Below are 18,412 nucleotides of genomic sequence, written 5' to 3' on the forward strand. Positions count from 1 at the left end.
CAGAACGTTTGTTTACGTCACCTTCTTCTTTTTGTTGTTTGTTATCTGTGGTTGGTGACACAACTGGTGTTGTAGCATTACCTCATAATCAGTCATAAATAGGGAATGAACAGCAGGTACAGAGACAACACGGTCCACTTCACTAGCTGCTGGTTCAACCGTCACTGCGAGAAGAATGGAGAGGAGACCATATATCAACTCACCAGCTGCTGAAAGGAGGAACATGGAGGAGCGAAGAGAAGATCATTCACGACAACACATCTTCAGTAAGTTGAAGTATTTTTATGACTTTGTCTCTTTTTACCTCCCAGAGGCAGCTTGTACTTCTTGTCACGGTTAAGAAGCGCATCATGTTTATTTCATTTGAATTGTTTTTCTGTTTCCTAGCTTCCTTTGCAGCTTTATTCATACCTTGTACTCATTTTAAGTGTCACCAAACTATCCAAATATATAAATATAGCTGCAATTTGGTGAGGTGCGTTTTTGTGCTTATTTTGAAATATACCTTTTTTTATTAAAACTCTTTTAAGAGACCTCTTAAGTTCTACGGTGCTGTTCAGAGTCTCTGTCTTACAAATCACATGAGTGTGAATATTACTATTCATTCACAGAGAAGATATATAACCACGTTTACTCAAGTACTATACTTAAGTACACATTTCATGTACTGATACGTTTTATGGAACGTTATAATTCATCTTCCTGTCCAGTGAAAACCATGTATACCTCCAGATGTGTTGATGCTGAATGTTTGTGATGAAGTGTTACTTCTTCATCACTCTTCATCACTCTTTAAAAAGCCTCTTGGATCAGCTGTAAAAAGCATCGTCACAAAGCTGAGAACAGGCTGTTTTTAGCGATACGTGGTTCTCACAGGACAGAGAGGATACTCACACATGATGGTCTGATAGAATGTGATGCGTTGATGTACAGTACATCAAACTAGACAACAGGATATATAAAGGGGTTAACACGCAACATAATGCAGCAGGAATATTAATCAGGTATGATAGTGAAACACTGCACTATCAATACTTTAACTATATTTTGCTGATAATACTTAAATATGTATACTTTTGAAAGCAGGACTTTTACTTTGCTGGTAAAGTATTTTCACAGTGTGGTATTAGTATAAAAGTAAAGGTTGGGAATACTTCCTCCATTACTGCTTTTTCTATCTTTTCCATTTTCATCTGGTTGGCATCTCTAAGTGAGTTATTTTCATAAAGCGTTTAAATATTTAAATAGATGCCTCAGTCTAACCTGAATACCCACATTTAAAGTATGACTGTCTCCTTTCAAATGCTCACTGTAGAAGTAATACATTAGGTGCAGCAAGTAATCAAATGCAAGGTTTAAACGTATTCCTAATATTACATCTGTGTTATCTTTTTTTTAACATTTTCATTGAAATCTTTAAATATAACCACTTCCTTTTAGTTTTTGAGTGACTACTTCCGTCTCCTCTGATTCCTCTGTATGTGTCTCTGTAGGAGGGTCAAACATCTACTTGTTGGTGGGTGTCACCTTTGGCCTGCTGTGCGTCATTCAGGTCGCTCTCAATGTCTTCTTTTGGCAACAAGCTGGTGGGTATCAGCCCCCACCTTCCACACCACACCACAAGAAACACACAAAAGAACATTACAAATGTCAGGAAGTGAATCACCTGTCCAGCTAATGAAAAAAACATTTGAAAAGCAGGACAAAATGCACATATACTATATATATACATATGTATATATATACAGTATATGTATATATGTATATATATATATATATATATATACACATATATATATGTATATATATACATACATATGTATAAACAACAATAAGACTTCCAACCACAAAATGACAATAAACATGAAACAGATCTTGGTTAGATGGCTGAAATAAGGTCTTTGGTTAACACAAGCTGAAACGATTTTAGCTTTTTGTTCTACGGTACAAAACATTTTGAAGCTTTAACGTAAGGCGGTTACTAACAAGTGGCTAAATGAGACTACAAAGCGTCATCACGCCAACTATAGTCCGCCTTCACAGCCTTGTGATCGTATTTACATTTCAACATTCATAAAAGTGATGTTCACTGGTTATTTTCTTGCTGAACAAAACTTGTAAATCTCTTAATCTTGAGTTTGGCACATAGTTTATTTTCTGCAATAATCCAAAATCTAATCCAATTGGCTTCTTGTCGAGGGAACCAGTAGGATGCTAACTTTCTATTGGCTCAAAAAGAATTACACCGTCCCTGCACCACTCTATGGCAGATAGGAAAGTGGGATTGGCAAGAAAGTAAAACATTTGTATTTGAAAACACTGAACTATTCCTTTAAGTGTGAAACATTAGAAAACACAAACTTCATATCTGTTTCCCTTTCTAGTGTGTTCTAACAGGTCAGACAACGTCTCAACGGGCAACTTCACCGTGATGTCAGCTGGTGACATCAGACTCCTGGTTTTAGAGAGAGACCGACTGGTTTTAGAGAGAGACCGACTGGTTCAAACGAAAGACAAACTGGTTGAAGAGAGAGACCGACTAGTTCAAACGAAAGACAAACTGGTTTTAGAGAGAGACCGACTAGTTCAAACGAAAGACAAACTGGTTTTAGAGAGAGACCGACTAGTTCAAACGAAAGACAAACTGGTTGAAGAGAGAGACCGACTAGTTCAAACGAAAGACAAACTGGTTGAAGAGAGAGACCGACTGGCTAAAGAGAGAAAAAAACTGGTTGAAGAGAGAGACCGACTGGCTAAAGAGAGAAAAAAAATGGTTTTAGAGAGAGACCAACTGGTTCAAACGAAAGACCAACTGGTTGAAGAGAGAAACGAACTGGTTGTCTATAACGGCCGACTAGCAACTGAAAACAGCTTTCAAAACCAGAAGCTCACCACACTACAAAATCAGATAAAGGAACTTGAAATGTGTGAGTTAGTTTTCTTTTTCGAAAACCTGTATTAAATCAGATATTTTTAGAGTTGGCATTGTCATTCATTTAGTCAGTCCATCACTTTGGTCCAGACTAAAATATATTGATATATACCGAATGGATTGCCATGACGTTTTTGATCAGACATTCATGGTCTACAGGGAAAGAACCCCTCTGACTTTTCCTGTAACGCCACCAGCTGGTCAAAGATTTCTCTTATCCTGTAAAATATCTCAACAACTGCCTGAAGGCTTTTTGTGATCCCCTGACTTTTCTTCATTGTGTCTTGTTTCTCTTCTATCTTTTCATCTCCTCTCCTGTTTTCTGTTACATCCTGTCTTGTCTTGTCGTACCCTGATCGGTTCTGTCCTGTCTTGTTCTGTTTTGCTTTGACCACATCTTGAACTGTCTTTACTCTTACTCTTCAGCCCTGTCCTGTCCTCTGTCTGGTGTTGTCCTCTACTCTCCCGTGTTGTACTTTTGTTTCTCGTCTTCTGTCCCATATTGTCCATCCTTGACTTGCCCGTTCCTGACCCCATCTTGCCCTGATCTGTCCTGTCCTGTGCTTGTTTCTGAGCAGACCAAAACTTCCAAAGTTGTCCCCCAGGGTGGCATACATACATGTCCACCTGTTACCAGCTTTCCTCTACGACAGGCACCTGGGACCAAGCCGCAAACGACTGTGAACGCAAGGGATCCCACCTGGTGATCTTGAATGATGACTGGGAAGAGGTATTTGTGATTTTTCTTATATCAACCTAAAATACAGATTGTACCTTGCAGCAAGTCAATTTATGGTTGACCTCACTAACTGTAATGGATGATGTTTTTCAACTACACTTCCTTCCCAACAGAAAAATGTCCATTTTGGATGTTCTGTCAAAATGTGGATTGGCTTGACTGGTCAGAGGTTGTTGAACTCCTGGACATTTTCATTGGTAGATGGACGCCCACCGTCTTATACGTAAGGTTTTTTAAATGCTATTTAATAAAATGATGATCCTGATAACAGAGATGTACTGTTTTAGCAAATTGACGTATGTTCTAATTACACATTGACATTTAGTCACTGAAGTTCTATCAAAACAACAGATATATGTAACCTAGACCGATCAAAATTACACCAGTCTATCACAGTGCTAACACACAATACATACACAAACAAACACAGAACTGTCTTGCACTGTTCCACCGTCACCAAATCCACCAAAACACTATTTTTGTGTTGTTTTGTAGGAACTGGAACTGGAATTGGAAACCAGAATATAGGAGCCATTCCCTTTACAAATGTGCCTATGTTGCCCAAGGCTTGTCAACCTGGAAGACCTGGTTCCTGGACTCCTGTTACAAACAAAACTATTGGATGTGTGAGAGGAGACTGCACACCAACTCTGCCTTTCCTTGATAAGACTCGCACAACACCGCAGGGAGGTTCAAAAATAGTGGTCGTATTAATTGTGATTGGAGCAAAGGAGTAAGTCAGGTGACGTTGGGTAAAGAGTGATAAAGTCGCACACACGGGGGAGGTTGGGGTGGATTTATGGGTCACACAAAAAGAGGACTTTCACCCAGAAGACCACTGTTCTTGTCCTGTGTGAAACAATTAAAATGTTAATGGCAACAACCGTTTAAAGGTACAGCGTGCAGCATTTAGGGGGATCGATCGAGCAGAAATGGAATATGATCTTATTCAGTATGTTTTCTTTAGTTTATAATGACCTGAAAATAAGAATCCTTGTGTTTTTCTTACCTTAGAATGAGACATCTATGTCCGTACGGAGTGGGTCCTCCAACAAATAGGCTACGTTCTTTCATGCATATGTACCAGAGCCAGATGTTTGGCTCTTTTTTGGCTGCCAGTTCATTAATGTGTGGGAAGGCAGGTAACAGGCAGCCTACCATTAGGACCCAGACAACAGGGGGCGGAGTCTTTAAAAGGGGCGGAAAGTTCACCTGGGCCTTTCCTCCTGAACTCAGACACACCTGAGGGAGCAGCTGAGGCCAGCCTTTGTTTGGTGACTGATTTGGTAGGCTCTCTTTCTTTCCTTTTATAAATGTGTTTAAAAGGTTTAGTTCCCTTAACAGAACATTAACATTGTTCTTGTAAATCTAGATTCTAGTCATGTCTTCCACAAGGGGAGGGGACGGTGTCCAGTCTAGAAAGGTAGATTATTTACGTTGCATGTTTTATCAAATGTTTGTGTAAAGTTTCCCTTTTGTTTAATGTATTGTTTCTTTTTAGTTTTAATTAAAGACACTTGAGCAGCCAACCACTGTTTTCCCCAAACTTATTCGATTTAGTGTCTTTTAAATGAATCGATTGACTGGGCCATTCTCTGTTTATTGTATTGAGGGGCTTTGTGCTGTGCTGAAGGGGGACCAAGTGGTAGAGTTGGTATCTTGCATGCAGATCTGATTGTGTGTGTTGAATCACCTTGGCGTGCTGTGAGTAGGTACATTTGATTTGGTTTAGTTATAATTTGCCTACATGTTCTGTGACAAATTCCTCTATTTACACCCAAGTCTTTTAAGCCATTCATTGTTAATAAAATCTATATTTTCAGTATCGCAGTCTCTAGTTCCAGTTTATTCTGGCTCTTGTGCATTAAGTATCACCGGGTCACAAGTGTCTGGGGTTAGCTTCTGTGCTGTGGAAACCCTCAACATGGAGTGAAGGTGTGCATCACTGTGTGGGTTTTTGTTCATCTTCATCACAGAGAAAAGCTGCTCACACAGGTATGTGCTTCCAAACATGCAGAGGAACTAAACAAGGAATAAATAACAGAATGTATTTAAACTAATGCTTCAGTCGTTCCTTTTCTTTTTTTGGTGTCATGCTGGTTTGAGGGTGGTTTGGGCCTCATCTTGTGATTCAGCTTCATTTATAAAACACCCTGATGTCGTTAAACCTGATGTACCAGACTGGATAGAGTTATTCTTTGACTTTTTTTTCGACTTTTCGACATATTGTACTATGACTTATATTTAGATTTTTTCGACATACTATACGATGACTTCTCTACATAATGTAGTGTAAAGCCTGGAGGATAAAATATAGGTTAATGTGGTATATGTGGAGATTCTTTGATGTTTATGAAATATTGTCAGTCTATTGGCTGATCCACTCTCCGGAGCAGAAGGTGGCGCTAATGCACCAATAAGCTGGATGCAGGTTTTTCTTGCATTCAGTGAATATCAGCTTCATTCACTAAATCAAAGAAAATAAAATCTCTTTAATGCAGTATTCATCTTGAGGAGAAAGAAATGCTTAAGGTATTATTTTCCCTTCAAAATGAACATAAAGAGCTCCAGTTAGGCTAATCTATGAGTAATTCTCTCTCTCTCTCTTTCTTTCTTTCTTTCTTTCTTTCTTTCTTTCTTTCTTTCTTTCTTTCTTTCTTTCTCTCTCTCTTTCTCTCTCTCTCTTTCTCTCTCTCTCTCTCTCTCTCTCTCTCTCTCTCTCTCTCTCTCTCTCTCTCTCTCTCTCTCTCTCTCTCTCTCTCTCTCTTATATATATATATTTATATATATATATATTTATATTTATATATATTTATATATATATATATATATATATTTATATATATATATATTTATATATATATATATATATATATTTATATATATATGAGTGTATGTATGTATGTATATACGCACACTATAGATACTATTTGACACATGAGAACCCACACAGGAGAGAAACCTTAAAGCTGCTCAGTGTGTGATGAAAGATTTCGGTAAAGGTCAGCTCTGAAGTTACTCAAACGAGACAACCGTTGACTCGTCCTTTCTCGTCCTCTTTCTCGTCTTTCTCGTCCTCTTTCTCGTCTTTCTCGTCCTCTTTCTCCTCTTTCTTGTCCTCTTTCTCCTCTTTCTCTTTCTCCTCTTTCTCGTCGTCTTTCTCGTCCTCTTTCTTGTCCTCTTTCTCGTCCTCTTTCTCCTTTTTCTCATCCTCTTACTCGTCCTCTTTCTTGACCTCTTTCTCGTCCTCTTGTTGGTTTAGTTCTCAGTTTTTTCCAGATGTAATGAGATGCAGTTGATTAAAGACCTTTAACAGCCTGCAGACTGGTGGGACTCCCTCACTAGATGTCAGTATTAAATAATTCCTCAGTGTGAAGTTCTGGTTCTGGTGTCCGGTTTACTCTGCTGCCATGCACAAGTTTTATTATTTACAACAGCAGCATATGACTGGTCTGAAAATAGATTTCTTGTTTAAATAAAAAAAATATATAATAATTTGAATCTGCAAAAAATCAGTTTGACCCAAATAGGAGATGTTTTATTTATTTTTGCTGAGCAATAAATGAAAGTGAAATAAATGAAAGTAACGTGTTCATAAAGTGTCTCCTCTTAACGACTTCACTTGCTTATGAACGCTTGAACCGTTGGTGAAAGCTGCAGGCCTGATAAGACGACGATGTGACGTCACGTGCGTCACTCGCGAGGAATGTTGAATTAATCCAGATCAACGAGAATCAGATATAAAGGGGACACCTGTGATTCTCTCCCGACAGACAGACCGACAGGTCGACGCTACCGGACGTACAGCTCCGTGCATTGTTGCACCAGACGGTGGTTAGTGTGGGGGGGAGAGGACCACAACAACAACAACAACAAACCGCGGATGTCACATCGATCTCCTCGCGGGACCATGACTGACGTGTTTTTAATTAAACACAGAAGGAGCTGCTCGGCCACGCGCCGGTGGGTGGGGCTCGTGCTGCTGGTGTGTCTGTTGGAGAGCGACGGTGCTCGGTGAGACGTTTGCTAAAAAAAATGAACAAAATTAAGTTATTAGCGCGAGTTAGTCTGAAGTGTCACGGTACTGTTAAAAAAAAGAAGTTTTTATTTATGCAAATATTATTAGCAAGTAAAACCAAAACAGCTGACTGTGTATTTAAGCCTTACAGCTACATTATTAACCAACCAAAGGTTGATATAATACCTTCTATTCACCTCATTCTACCCTCACTATGGCTACTAAGGGAGGTTATACCTCTTATTTAAGTTTTAGTTAACATGCTTTAAATTCACATTTAAGTTTACAAATGCACCAACGCGTGTGTTAGACGTTTAGGTTGATGTATAAATGTCAGTTTGGGAGATAGTTTGTGTTGCTAAGATGAACATAAATGAAGTTACAGCAGCAACATGAGATTTTAGTGTTTTTATTTACATTTATAGAACTTTTACCACAAAATCCTTAAAGTTATTGTCTATGCAAAGAACGCATTTAGAAAGTAGTGCCCGGGCTGTGGAAGAAAAATCACTTTTTCTTTGTTCGTCTTATGGTCAATAACCTTATGAAGTTAAATGAATGAAACTCAATGACTTAATAGACCCTGGCTGTTCATCAATACAGAGTTCATCAACAATTATATTAATTATTGATTTCAGTTTGGTTTGCATCTCAAATGTGAGGATTTGTTAATTTTATTTTTTCTGTATCATATAATTGTGAACTGAAAATAATTACTTTTGGACTGTCAGAAGGAAACATCTAAGAGATGTCCACTTTGGCCACTTTTCACAATTTTCTAATATTGTGTGAACAACATGATGAATCGACTGCTTGATGGTGACTGGTGTGTTTATCCTGGAGAAAGCCTCGCTTTGTTCCAACTATTGTCGTCATTATCAGTGAGAATATTAAATGCTAGAAACCGTCTGCATGTCTCAGAAGCGATGCACACAGTGGGCTTTGTTATCGGGACTCAGAGCTGATCTGGCTGCAGTTGACGCCGCTTCTTTCTGCACTAGTGAAGGCTGAGCATATATACTTCCTCTGGTATTATTTCATTCATTGTGAGGTTTATAAAATGCAAGAGAATAATGAAAATGACAATTTGCTGTTGTTTTGTCCGACCAACAGTCAAAAATTTCAAAGAAATTGAGTTTTGCAAAGATATACATCTAGAAAAGCAGAAAATATTCACACATGAGAAGCTGGAACCAGAACTGTTTTTGTAATTTTGTATGTAAAGTTGACATAAACTTTGAAATGATTATGAAAATAGGCCGCTCAGGCCTCTGTGTTGTGTTTAATCGGTCTTGTCTCTGTCCACAGTGTCTCTGAGGATGATGACGTTATTGTGCTGTACACCAAGGACAATGGCCACTCCCATCGCCACGTCAGCGACTACCAGTCTCCAACCCATGGCAATGCGACGTATGAGACCTGGCCTTCCAGGAGCCACGATGGACTCCCGGTGGCCGAGTCGACCGTCTTCACGTCAGAGACCGTCGTCGACATGGGCGCGTCCCGCTGGGTCTACGGTCAGTGATGGAGTCGAGCAGTAATGGTGATGCGGAGCCTTTTACGTTCCATCTTGTATTAAAAGCATCATCGTCGTCTCTCCAGGTCACATGACGGTGGTTCACGACCCGCTGAGGACGTTGTCGGTGGTGGAGCCCGGCGGCCCCGGCGGCTGTGAGAAAAGCCCCCCCCGGGTGACGGTGGAGGAGACGGCCGTGCGAGCCGGGTGTCTGTACGCCCAGAACGCCGGCTTCTTCAACACCACCACCTACGGGTGTCTGGGCAACGTGGTGAGCGACGGCCGGATGGTGAGGGACAGCGGGGGGGTGCAGAACGCACAGTTTGGCATCAGGAGGGACGGCAGCCTGGTGTTTGGGTAAGAGAAGTAGTGACAAAGAAGTGAGAATTCGAATAACAAAACCTTAAATCAGAATCAGCTTTATTGGCCATGTATACGTACGCATACAAGGAATGTGACTCCGGTTTACACTTTGCTCTCAACGTACATACATACAATATACAATATACAAATAAACAAGAAAAATATAGAAACAAGGACAACAAAGTAGAACTGAGAAACTATGTACAATATAAATGTACATCGAAGCATTTATATTAACATAAAGAACAATGACAATGGATTTGGGATTTAAAGGGATAGTTTGGATTGTTTTAAGTGGGGTTTTATTAGGTTCTATGAGGTTCTATGAGGCTCTTATTCATAGTCAGTGTGTTGCCTTCAGGAGATGTTAAGGATTAGTTTGGATTCACCAAAGTCACACAACAACACTAACAGATGGAGGCAGCGGTAATCAGTGTTTTTGTCAATGGAGTCCGGTGTCTTTGTCGAGATCTTAGAAAGGTCCGTCTGACATCAAGGTAAAAAGGTGAAAACATTCTAAATATAGCTTTCACTTAAACGGATAGAGATTCTTTTAGTTGTCTGAAGGACTGTGATTTACTCCCGTGCTGTTCCTGCTGTCTGTCTACTGTATAAACCCTAACCCTGGATCTGTAACTCGTGTGTACAGCCTCACTTCTAAACAATCCGAGGTGTCTCTTCAACCCCACCCAGGTATCTGTCCCAGGAAGACGTTTTGGACCAGTCCAACCCGTTCGTCCAGCTCGTCAGCGGCATGGTGTGGCTGTTGAGGAACGGAGAGGTTTACATCAACCAGAGCCTGGAGGGCGAGCTCAACATAGTTGAAATGGGTAAAGCGGCAGCGGACGAAATGTGCAACACTTGCAATTGTAGTTGTCGTATGGAAGCCCATTGCTGACAATCTTGAAATTGAATAAACACAATTTTCATTACTTTTAAAGTTTTAAATATGATTCATGGTTCATTTTTGCATATTTATTCAGATAAAACAAGTCTTTCTGTTGTTTTAGTCTACTTAAAAAACACTCCTTTTACGTTCCTACAGAGGAGTTACGTGACTTTGTGGACGTGCTGTCAGCGAGGACGGTGGTGGGTCACGACGCCGAAGGCAACGTGGTCCTGTTTCATGTGGACGGACAGACCTTAAAAAGAGGGTAACATCTATATACAATGGGCTGCTTGATATATGAAGATTCTTTTACGTCTTTTCTTCATAAAAGACTATCTGGCTATCAGGGAATCCATTGTCGTGACTTTCAGGGATGATTCCGACCACGTTAGGGTGATATTGCTCTGCAACCCGTTTCCCGGGAGCTATCAGGTTTTACATGCGGCGCCGTTTCCATAGCAAAACATTATTTGTGTATTAAACACAATTACGTCCTAGAATAACGTTCACGGCTCTCATACGTTTTGTTCACATCTGAGCAGAATGAACCTTTGGGAGGTGGCAGAGTTCCTGAAGAACAACGGGGTGATCAACGCCATCAACCTGGACGGAGGCGGGTCTTCCAGCTTTGTGGTCAACGGCACGTTGGCCAGCTACCCACCGGACATATGGTGAGCTAATGGAAGCTGAACTGTGTTTATTCAAGGGTGAAGGGTCAGCATTTTGTTTGTCAGTAACTACCGTCCTCTTTTCTCCTTCGTTTCTCGCATTCACACTGCAAGAAACAAGTCAACGAGTCAGTGTGACTCTTTGACCTTCCCTTCCTGCCTCGCTGCTTTTGCAGTAAATATTTGATGTAAATATTCATTAAAGTGCCTCTGAAATAAAGTCTGTCATCCTGTAAAACTTGGAAAAACTTTGTAAAATATAAATAAATGTACTCTTTTATCAGTATTCACTCTCCACCCGTCATTTTACAGTGAATCCGACAGCAGGTGGCGCTGTGCTCGGCCCGTCTCCACCATCTTGTGCGTTCACCAGCGGCGCTGCCGGCCGGCGGACTGCAGCGGACACGGAGACTGCGTGGACGGACGTTGTCGCTGCTGGGAGGGCTGGCGGGGCGCCGGCTGCGACTCTCTGGTGTGTCGGCCACCTGTCTGCGGTCGACACGGCGTCTGCACCGCCGGTAAGTGAGGAGGAGGAGGAGGAGGAGGAGCTTCAGCTTCAGTGGCTGGAGATCAACACAAGAGGGGTCATCCATTGAAACATCTAGTGAAGTTCACCTTTTATAATGTTGATCTGTTCCGGGATGTTCTGCATGATTAGATTTGACTTTTGCTTAATTTATCTGCTTCTATTATGTGTTTTGAAAAGCGCTAAATAAATAAATGTAAAATGATTATCATTATTATTATGTCATGGAGCTGGTTTGGTTGCCTTGAGGATGGGCCTTTCAGATTTTGGAGTAGAGAGTGTCTTGAATGTTTGAGAGAGGGAATTTAGGGACCAATCGTTCCAACGTTTTTCAGTCCCGATACCGATACTTGGACTTAAAATATCAGCCAGGAGTCGATTTAAGGGGAGGATGCCTTCCCCCTTGTTAACCTGTCTCATTTTTTTTAATGTCAGCAACCTCAGTCAAGTTATTGCAGTTTCCTGAAAATATTTGAAGCAACTTTTGAATTACTGTTGCTTTATTTTGGACCCTTTTCATCCCCAAATCTCTGAAATTTGTACACAATGAGATGTCATTTTCATTCACCATCATCACATCATTTGTATTTTTCACTTCTGGCTTCACCTTTGGTAAAAGTTTGTGTGTCTGTCTGTCTGTGCTGCTGGATGGAGAGGAAAGAACTGCAGTGAAGGTAATCAGGAGCATCATCTGGTCACATCAATTAATAAAAGTGATCAAATCTACATGTCATATCTATATCTATATATATATATCTATATATCTATATCTATATCTATATATCTATATATATATATATATATATCTATATATATATATATCTATATCTATATCTATATATATCTATCTATCTATCTATCTATCTATCTATCTATCTATCTATCTATATCTATATATATATATATATATATATACACATACGCTGACCTTTGAGAAATACTAGTATAGCTGTTTCACATAATCTGCAAAAATCTAAATTAAACAGACACAGAAAGAGACAACACACAGGAGAAAACATGAGAAACATGTACAGAATTAACGGATATGACATTTGATCACTTTTATTAATTGATGTGACCAGATGATGCTACTCTGGGTTTAATGTAATATAATTGTATGTGTGCTGCCCTTGGCCTCCATCATCTCTGCAACACATTGTTTGTTATTCTTTAATAAGGTAAATGTAAAGAATGGGGGTCGAGGGATGAAGGGATGTAAGGATGGTGATTGAGGGATGAAGGGATGTAAGGATGGTGATTGAGGGATGAAGGGATGTAAGGATGGTGATTGAGGGATGAAGGGATGTAGGGATGGGGTAGAGGGATGAAGGAATGTAAAGATGGGGATTGAGGGATGAAGGGATGTAGGGATCGAGGGATGTAGGGATGTAAGGATGGGGATTGAGGGATGTAGGGATCGAGGGATGAAGGGATGTAAGGATGGGGATTGAGGGATGTAGGGGTCGAGGGATGAAGGGATATAGGGTAATGGATAGGGGTAGAGGGATGAAGGAATGTATAGATGGGGATTGAGGGATGTAGGAGTAAAGGGATGAAGGAATGTAAAGATGGGGAATGAGGGATGAAGGGATGTAGGGATCGAGGGATGAAGGTATGTAAGGATGGGGATTGAGGGATGTAGCGGTCGAGGGATGAAGGGATATAGGGCAATGGATAGGGGTAGAGGGATGAAGGAATTTAAAGATGGGGATTGAGGGATGTGGGGTAGAGGGATGAAGGAATGTAAAGAATGGGGGTCAAGGGATGTAAGGATAGGGGTCGAGGGATGAAGGGATGTAAGGATAGGGTCGAGTGATGAAGGGATGTAGGGATGGGGAATGAGGGATGAAGGGATGTAAGGATGGGGGTCGAGGGATGAAGGGTAAGGGATGAAAGAGTGTAGGGAAGAAGCTAGGAGAGTAGATAGGGTCGTAGAAAGAAGGTTGGGGGAGCGATGGTGTCCGGCGGCTGGCGGGAACGGGGGGAATGGAGACTGATAATCAAATCAAACTTATTAAAAATCTCCACAATTATCTCACATTTCGATAGCAAACACTTTCACCAAGAATGCATCTAGATGTCTAATGTTGAAGGTTGTTCAGTTGTTGTTTCTCCTTGGTAAAGAATGCTTACCCGGTTACTTTGGCGACGGCTGCAGACACACCTGCATGTGCTTTAACGGAGCCACCTGTGACCGTGTCAGCGGAAGATGCACCTGTCTCCCTGGGTTCCTCGGCAAGTTCTGTGAAAGCCTTTGCAAATGTTTATAAGAGTTGATGCTGTTTAACAGGCCCTTTTGGCACTCTCACTTCACCATAATCATAGTAATAGTTTCAGAGTTCCAGAGTTTGTAACATGCTGATTCGTCCATGTGACAGGAAGCTGTGCCTCAATCTCCAACGCCACATCACTCAAAGGTCTAATCAATGGGTATATACTTGATATCATTCTATTTACAGCGCTGCTTTTCTTTCCTCCTCAGCGGGTCTTTGCTTGGCTAGAAGGATGTTTGCATCATGGAGACAACAACATGAGGAGACGTGCAGAGGCAAAATCTATCTAACAGAGTAAGTGTCCAAGAGCAATATATTCCAATCAGGAGAGACAAGTGAATGATCAGTAGTTAACATGTATTATGACAGATGCTGCGTTAGTGAGGTACACAGACATTCTTTGGCGCTTGAACTCGACGAGGAGATTTGTGATGGAGTTGTGATTCACCACTGGTGGTGTTGGTGGCTGATGAGGATGATGAAGACTGGGCGGAGATGGGGAGGTGGAGGGTTGCGTAACAGCAGCATGAACGTACTGAAGGTAGAGAGGCAATCATAAAGAGAGACAGCAGCAAGGATAGTCTTCCTGTCTGGACTTACGCTAGAGCTTCATTTCTATTTGATGGTTCTCTTCAGTCCCCCAAGTAATGACTCCTTACATTGTAGGCATTTTGTCTGACTTAGAATTAGTGTCAGCTTGGGTCTGTGTTTACTTCCTGTGAGCTGAAGTGGAGATGTCGAGCGTCATATCGTTGGTGGTACATGTGCGCGGTAAAATCTGCCGCGCGAGCGTTCCCAAAAAGTTCTGTCGGGCCGAGTGCAACCGAAGAACAGCTGAGCGGACGCCAAGCTTTTATTCCCCGATGACATCGCAGCTCCAGTTATGGCGCACACTGACCTCACTGACCTCCATAGCTGGAGACCGCGGCCCAGCCTTCTTTAAATAGCCTTGCGCCGCAACGTCAATTAAACTGGGACGCAAACGTTTACAACTGTGAAATAGTCTGTATATTCCTGTAGGAATTGCAGCAACAACTCTCCCTGCTTCATGGAATGGTTAGTACTGATCAATACATGTTTGTTTTAGTTTGGGGTGTGTGTGTGTGTGTGTGTGTGTGTGTGTGTGTGTGTGTGTGTGTGTGTGTGTGTGTGTGTGTGTGTGTGTGTGTGTGTGTGTGTGTGTGTGTGTGTGAGAGAGTGTGTGACCTAATTTATATTGTGCAAGAGGGTGTGGCGGCCCCCGCCTCTTTTGGCTGCTGGGCTGCTTGTCTTTGTCTTTTGTGTTGCAGATGCCAGTAGGTGTGGTCGGGTCGTTTAGGCATACCGGGAACACCTGGACCTGGTGTTCCCGGTCCTATAAGATGACACCTTACCTGCTCCATGTGGGCGAGAGTAAGGGGAAACTCTGCTCCCTACGCTCCACACTCCCCATCCTTTCTTTACCTCCTTTCATCCGTCCTTGCTTCCTCCCTACTTTCATTCATACACACACACACACACACACACACACACACACACACACTCCCCATCTTTTCTTTACCTCCTTTCATCCGTCCTTGCTTCCTCCCTACTTTCATTCATACACACACACACACACACACACACACACACACACACACACACACACACACACACACACACACACACACACACACACACTCCCCCCATCTTTTCTTTACCTCCTTTCATCCGTCCTTGCTTCCTCCCTACTTTCATTCATACACACACACACACACACACACACACACACACACACACACACACACACACACACACACACACACACACACACACACACACACACACACACACACACACACTAGCACGACTGACTGACTGCCACGCCTCATAACATTTTGACATTCCTAGTTGTTTGCTTCTTTGCTGTAGCTCCTTGTGACTCCTCCAGTTATTTGTATGCGTATACATATGCAGTGTACAGTGCTGTACTGTTATCGTCTTTTTAATAAGTGATGATTTTGACAGTCAGTTAGTTAGACGTCACTCATGAAGCTCTACTCTCTACTTTAAGAAAAACTCTAATAATGGAACGATATGGCCAAATAATAGAAGATAAAGTAAGGAATAAAAGAGACATTAAATCAGAATGAATCTGGGTTTCAAGTAGAAACTACACTGACGTTTAATGAATGATTAAACTGAATCCTTCTTTACTTTAAACTAGTTTTAAAGTTGAATGCAACATGATTTAAAGTTAAAAGAGGATTTCATTGAATTTGATTAAACAGTTAAAACCTCTTTCTCTTCTTTTGGATATTAGTCCAATTTCCACCTTGATTACTTTGATATGTTCAGTATGAACCTCTGCCTGGTTGACTTCATGTTTTGATTGTAAGTGTAAACTTTAACTAAGTTACCCAAACTATGTCCTCGGTTTGATTATTAACAGCATCTACATTAAAGGAGTGTGTATCTGTGTGTACTGTCTCCATGTATGTCACAACTAAAACAAGGTCTTTTAATGTGTATTTTTAAAAGTCTGGTTCAGTACTGCTCTGCAGGTTTATGAGAATATGTACTTTAAAAGTATTATTATTATTATTATTAAAAGGTTTATTGAAGGTTTTCTTGCTCAGTGGAGAAAAACCCATCACAGCCCAACGGTGCTGTGTCTCCTGCTCATGGACCGGCTTTTTAAAAATAAGACATTAAGTAGCTTCATCATTCTGTGGCTTTTATCTTAACTATGACGTTGGTGGTTTTGTGAAGACATGAACGAGGGTGACGTCTGATCTGCCGTCTCTCTCCACAGACAGACGTGGCTGATGATCACCGTCGCTCTGGCCTCTCTGCTGCTGATGCGGCAGCTGCTTCTCTGCGTGCCGGCGGGTCGGAGCGTCACGTTGAACGACGTCAGTGGAGACGCAGGGGAAGGCGGGTGTACTGAAATGTATCCGGGAGGAGGCGGGGGACGCATACGAGACACTTTATGAGCCGAGGGACTGGAAAAACAAGAAACCCTGAAGGATCGGAGACGAGGTCTGAGACCACACCTGAAGACGAGACGCAGAGAGAGAGAGAGAGAGAGAGAGAGAGAGAGAGGCTGCTTCTGCGGCGTCAACTAGATCCTACAGCAGCACTGCAACATATTGTGTTTAACAAGCACATAATAGCCTGAGGCGCAGGTCATACATCACTTCTTTAAGTTGCGTCGCTGTATTCTAATGAGTGATTGTGATCGGGATTATTCTGAGATGAAAGTGAAAGCTTCACATCATCAGTTGCTGTGTGTTTAATACATGTGTGGTCAGAAGTTTGAAATATTAAGCAGCATTATAATAATAATTGTTTGAAGAGTAAAAGAAAGATTTCACACATTATGAATGAAACGCAGACAGTCTGTGTTTACAGCCTTTATGTAACTAAGTACATTTACTCGAGTACTTTACTGAACATACTTTTTTTTCATACTTTTTCAGAGGGAAATATGGTTCTTTTTACTTCACTACATTTATCTTTCGTTACTTTTCAGATTCACAAAATCATAAAAAAAACATACTATGAAGATTTTATATAATGTGTTGTGAAACATTTAATTTGCTGTTATTAATGTTAATGTATTAGTATTAATGTATTAGTACTAATACTAATATTTTAGTACTAATGTTAATGTAGTAATGTTAATGTATTAGTACTAATGTTAATGTTACATGAATGTGCGAGTAGAAATAATCTAAGTCTAGAATATATCTAATGACACATTCACACTACTTTTACTTGTAATGGGATATTGTCATGGTGGTATTAGTACATAGTGGTATTAGTACATGGTGGTATTAGTACATGACTTTGAGTGTAGTTGTATCATGAATTCATTATTTATTTTTTTCCATTTATACTTTGTATAAAATCACAAAGTAAAAACAAAGTGTGTTCTTTAATAAAACCCTTTGTTTACGTGTGTCGGTACGGATGACGTGTGGCTGTGTGATGCCTGTCATGTGACCGCTCTGCGTCAAGTTAAATACATTACGTCAAAGATACCCGAAGATGTGGATATTTATTTCAAAACAAGAGTAAAACGTTGAAAGAAAATTCTAAACTAGCTATTTTTTCCCCTCAGATTTTCCCTCCCCGGTTATATATTAAATCTACATGTTTTTATTTTAACATGTACTATTATCATTGACAGTATTTTTGTGTATTTTAATACACAGTGAAAAAAAAGGCGTAAAAATATTAATGGTGGGTCAGAATTATGCTATGAAGTCAAAATGATTAGGTTTAAAGTAAATTACTATTTTAGTCAAATTAGATAAGTCTAAATTTAAAGTTTGACCCTTTTTTTTAGTTAGTCAACATTTTGATATTTTAACCCTGAAAGTTAATATTTGATGTAGCTTATAATTTTGACTTAATTTAATTTCCATCATTACCTGGTCGAAATGGGCTTTTATTAATAGTAGTTTATTTAAAAACTACTACTACGTAAAAGCTAACCGGAAGCCGTGTGTTTTATTTCCTCTG

General features: G+C 40.6%; 1 protein-coding gene across 9 annotated transcripts; it reads left to right on the forward strand.

Moving 5' to 3' along the window:
- The first annotated feature begins 5,051 nt into the window (after nt 1-5,051).
- LOC137887092 (N-acetylglucosamine-1-phosphodiester alpha-N-acetylglucosaminidase-like) lies at nt 5,052-17,928 on the forward strand. 9 transcript variants are annotated; one of them, XM_068729873.1, is made up of 12 exons: nt 5,052-5,094; nt 7,445-7,685; nt 8,998-9,206; nt 9,292-9,562; nt 10,262-10,398; nt 10,614-10,722; nt 11,000-11,128; nt 11,438-11,643; nt 13,776-13,886; nt 14,134-14,218; nt 14,945-15,316; nt 16,698-17,928. In XM_068729873.1, the coding sequence occupies exons 2-11, from the start codon at nt 7,555-7,557 to the stop codon at nt 15,009-15,011; spliced, it is 1,455 nt and encodes a 484-aa protein (XP_068585974.1). In that variant the 5' UTR covers nt 5,052-5,094; nt 7,445-7,554; the 3' UTR covers nt 15,012-15,316; nt 16,698-17,928. The 9 variants fall into 9 exon arrangements, with proteins under 9 accessions (XP_068585974.1, XP_068585978.1, XP_068585975.1 ...); XM_068729877.1 differs by lacking the exon at nt 5,052-5,094 and adding an exon at nt 12,306-12,325 and having other exon boundaries at nt 7,414-7,685; nt 15,214-15,316; XM_068729874.1 differs by lacking the exon at nt 5,052-5,094 and having other exon boundaries at nt 7,414-7,685; nt 14,945-14,980; nt 15,214-15,316.
- Nucleotides 17,929-18,412: the final 484 nt, after the last annotated feature.

This window comes from Cebidichthys violaceus, unplaced genomic scaffold (genome assembly GCF_023349555.1).
Source record: "Cebidichthys violaceus isolate CVI_PGR_0920_01 unplaced genomic scaffold, fCebVio1.0.p SCAF_48, whole genome shotgun sequence".
NCBI lineage: Eukaryota > Metazoa > Chordata > Actinopteri > Perciformes > Stichaeidae > Cebidichthys > Cebidichthys violaceus.

Bases quoted from the DNA above. Each gene is read 5' to 3' on its own strand.
- LOC137887092 (XM_068729873.1), top strand. From the start codon at position 7,555: ATGTCACATCGATCTCCTCGCGGGACCATGACTGACGTGTTTTTAATT. The intron at 9,563-10,261 runs GTAAGAGAAGTA...AACCCCACCCAG, and splicing joins GACGGCAGCCTGGTGTTTGG to GTATCTGTCCCAGGAAGACG. The intron at 10,399-10,613 runs GTAAAGCGGCAG...ACGTTCCTACAG, and splicing joins GCTCAACATAGTTGAAATGG to AGGAGTTACGTGACTTTGTG.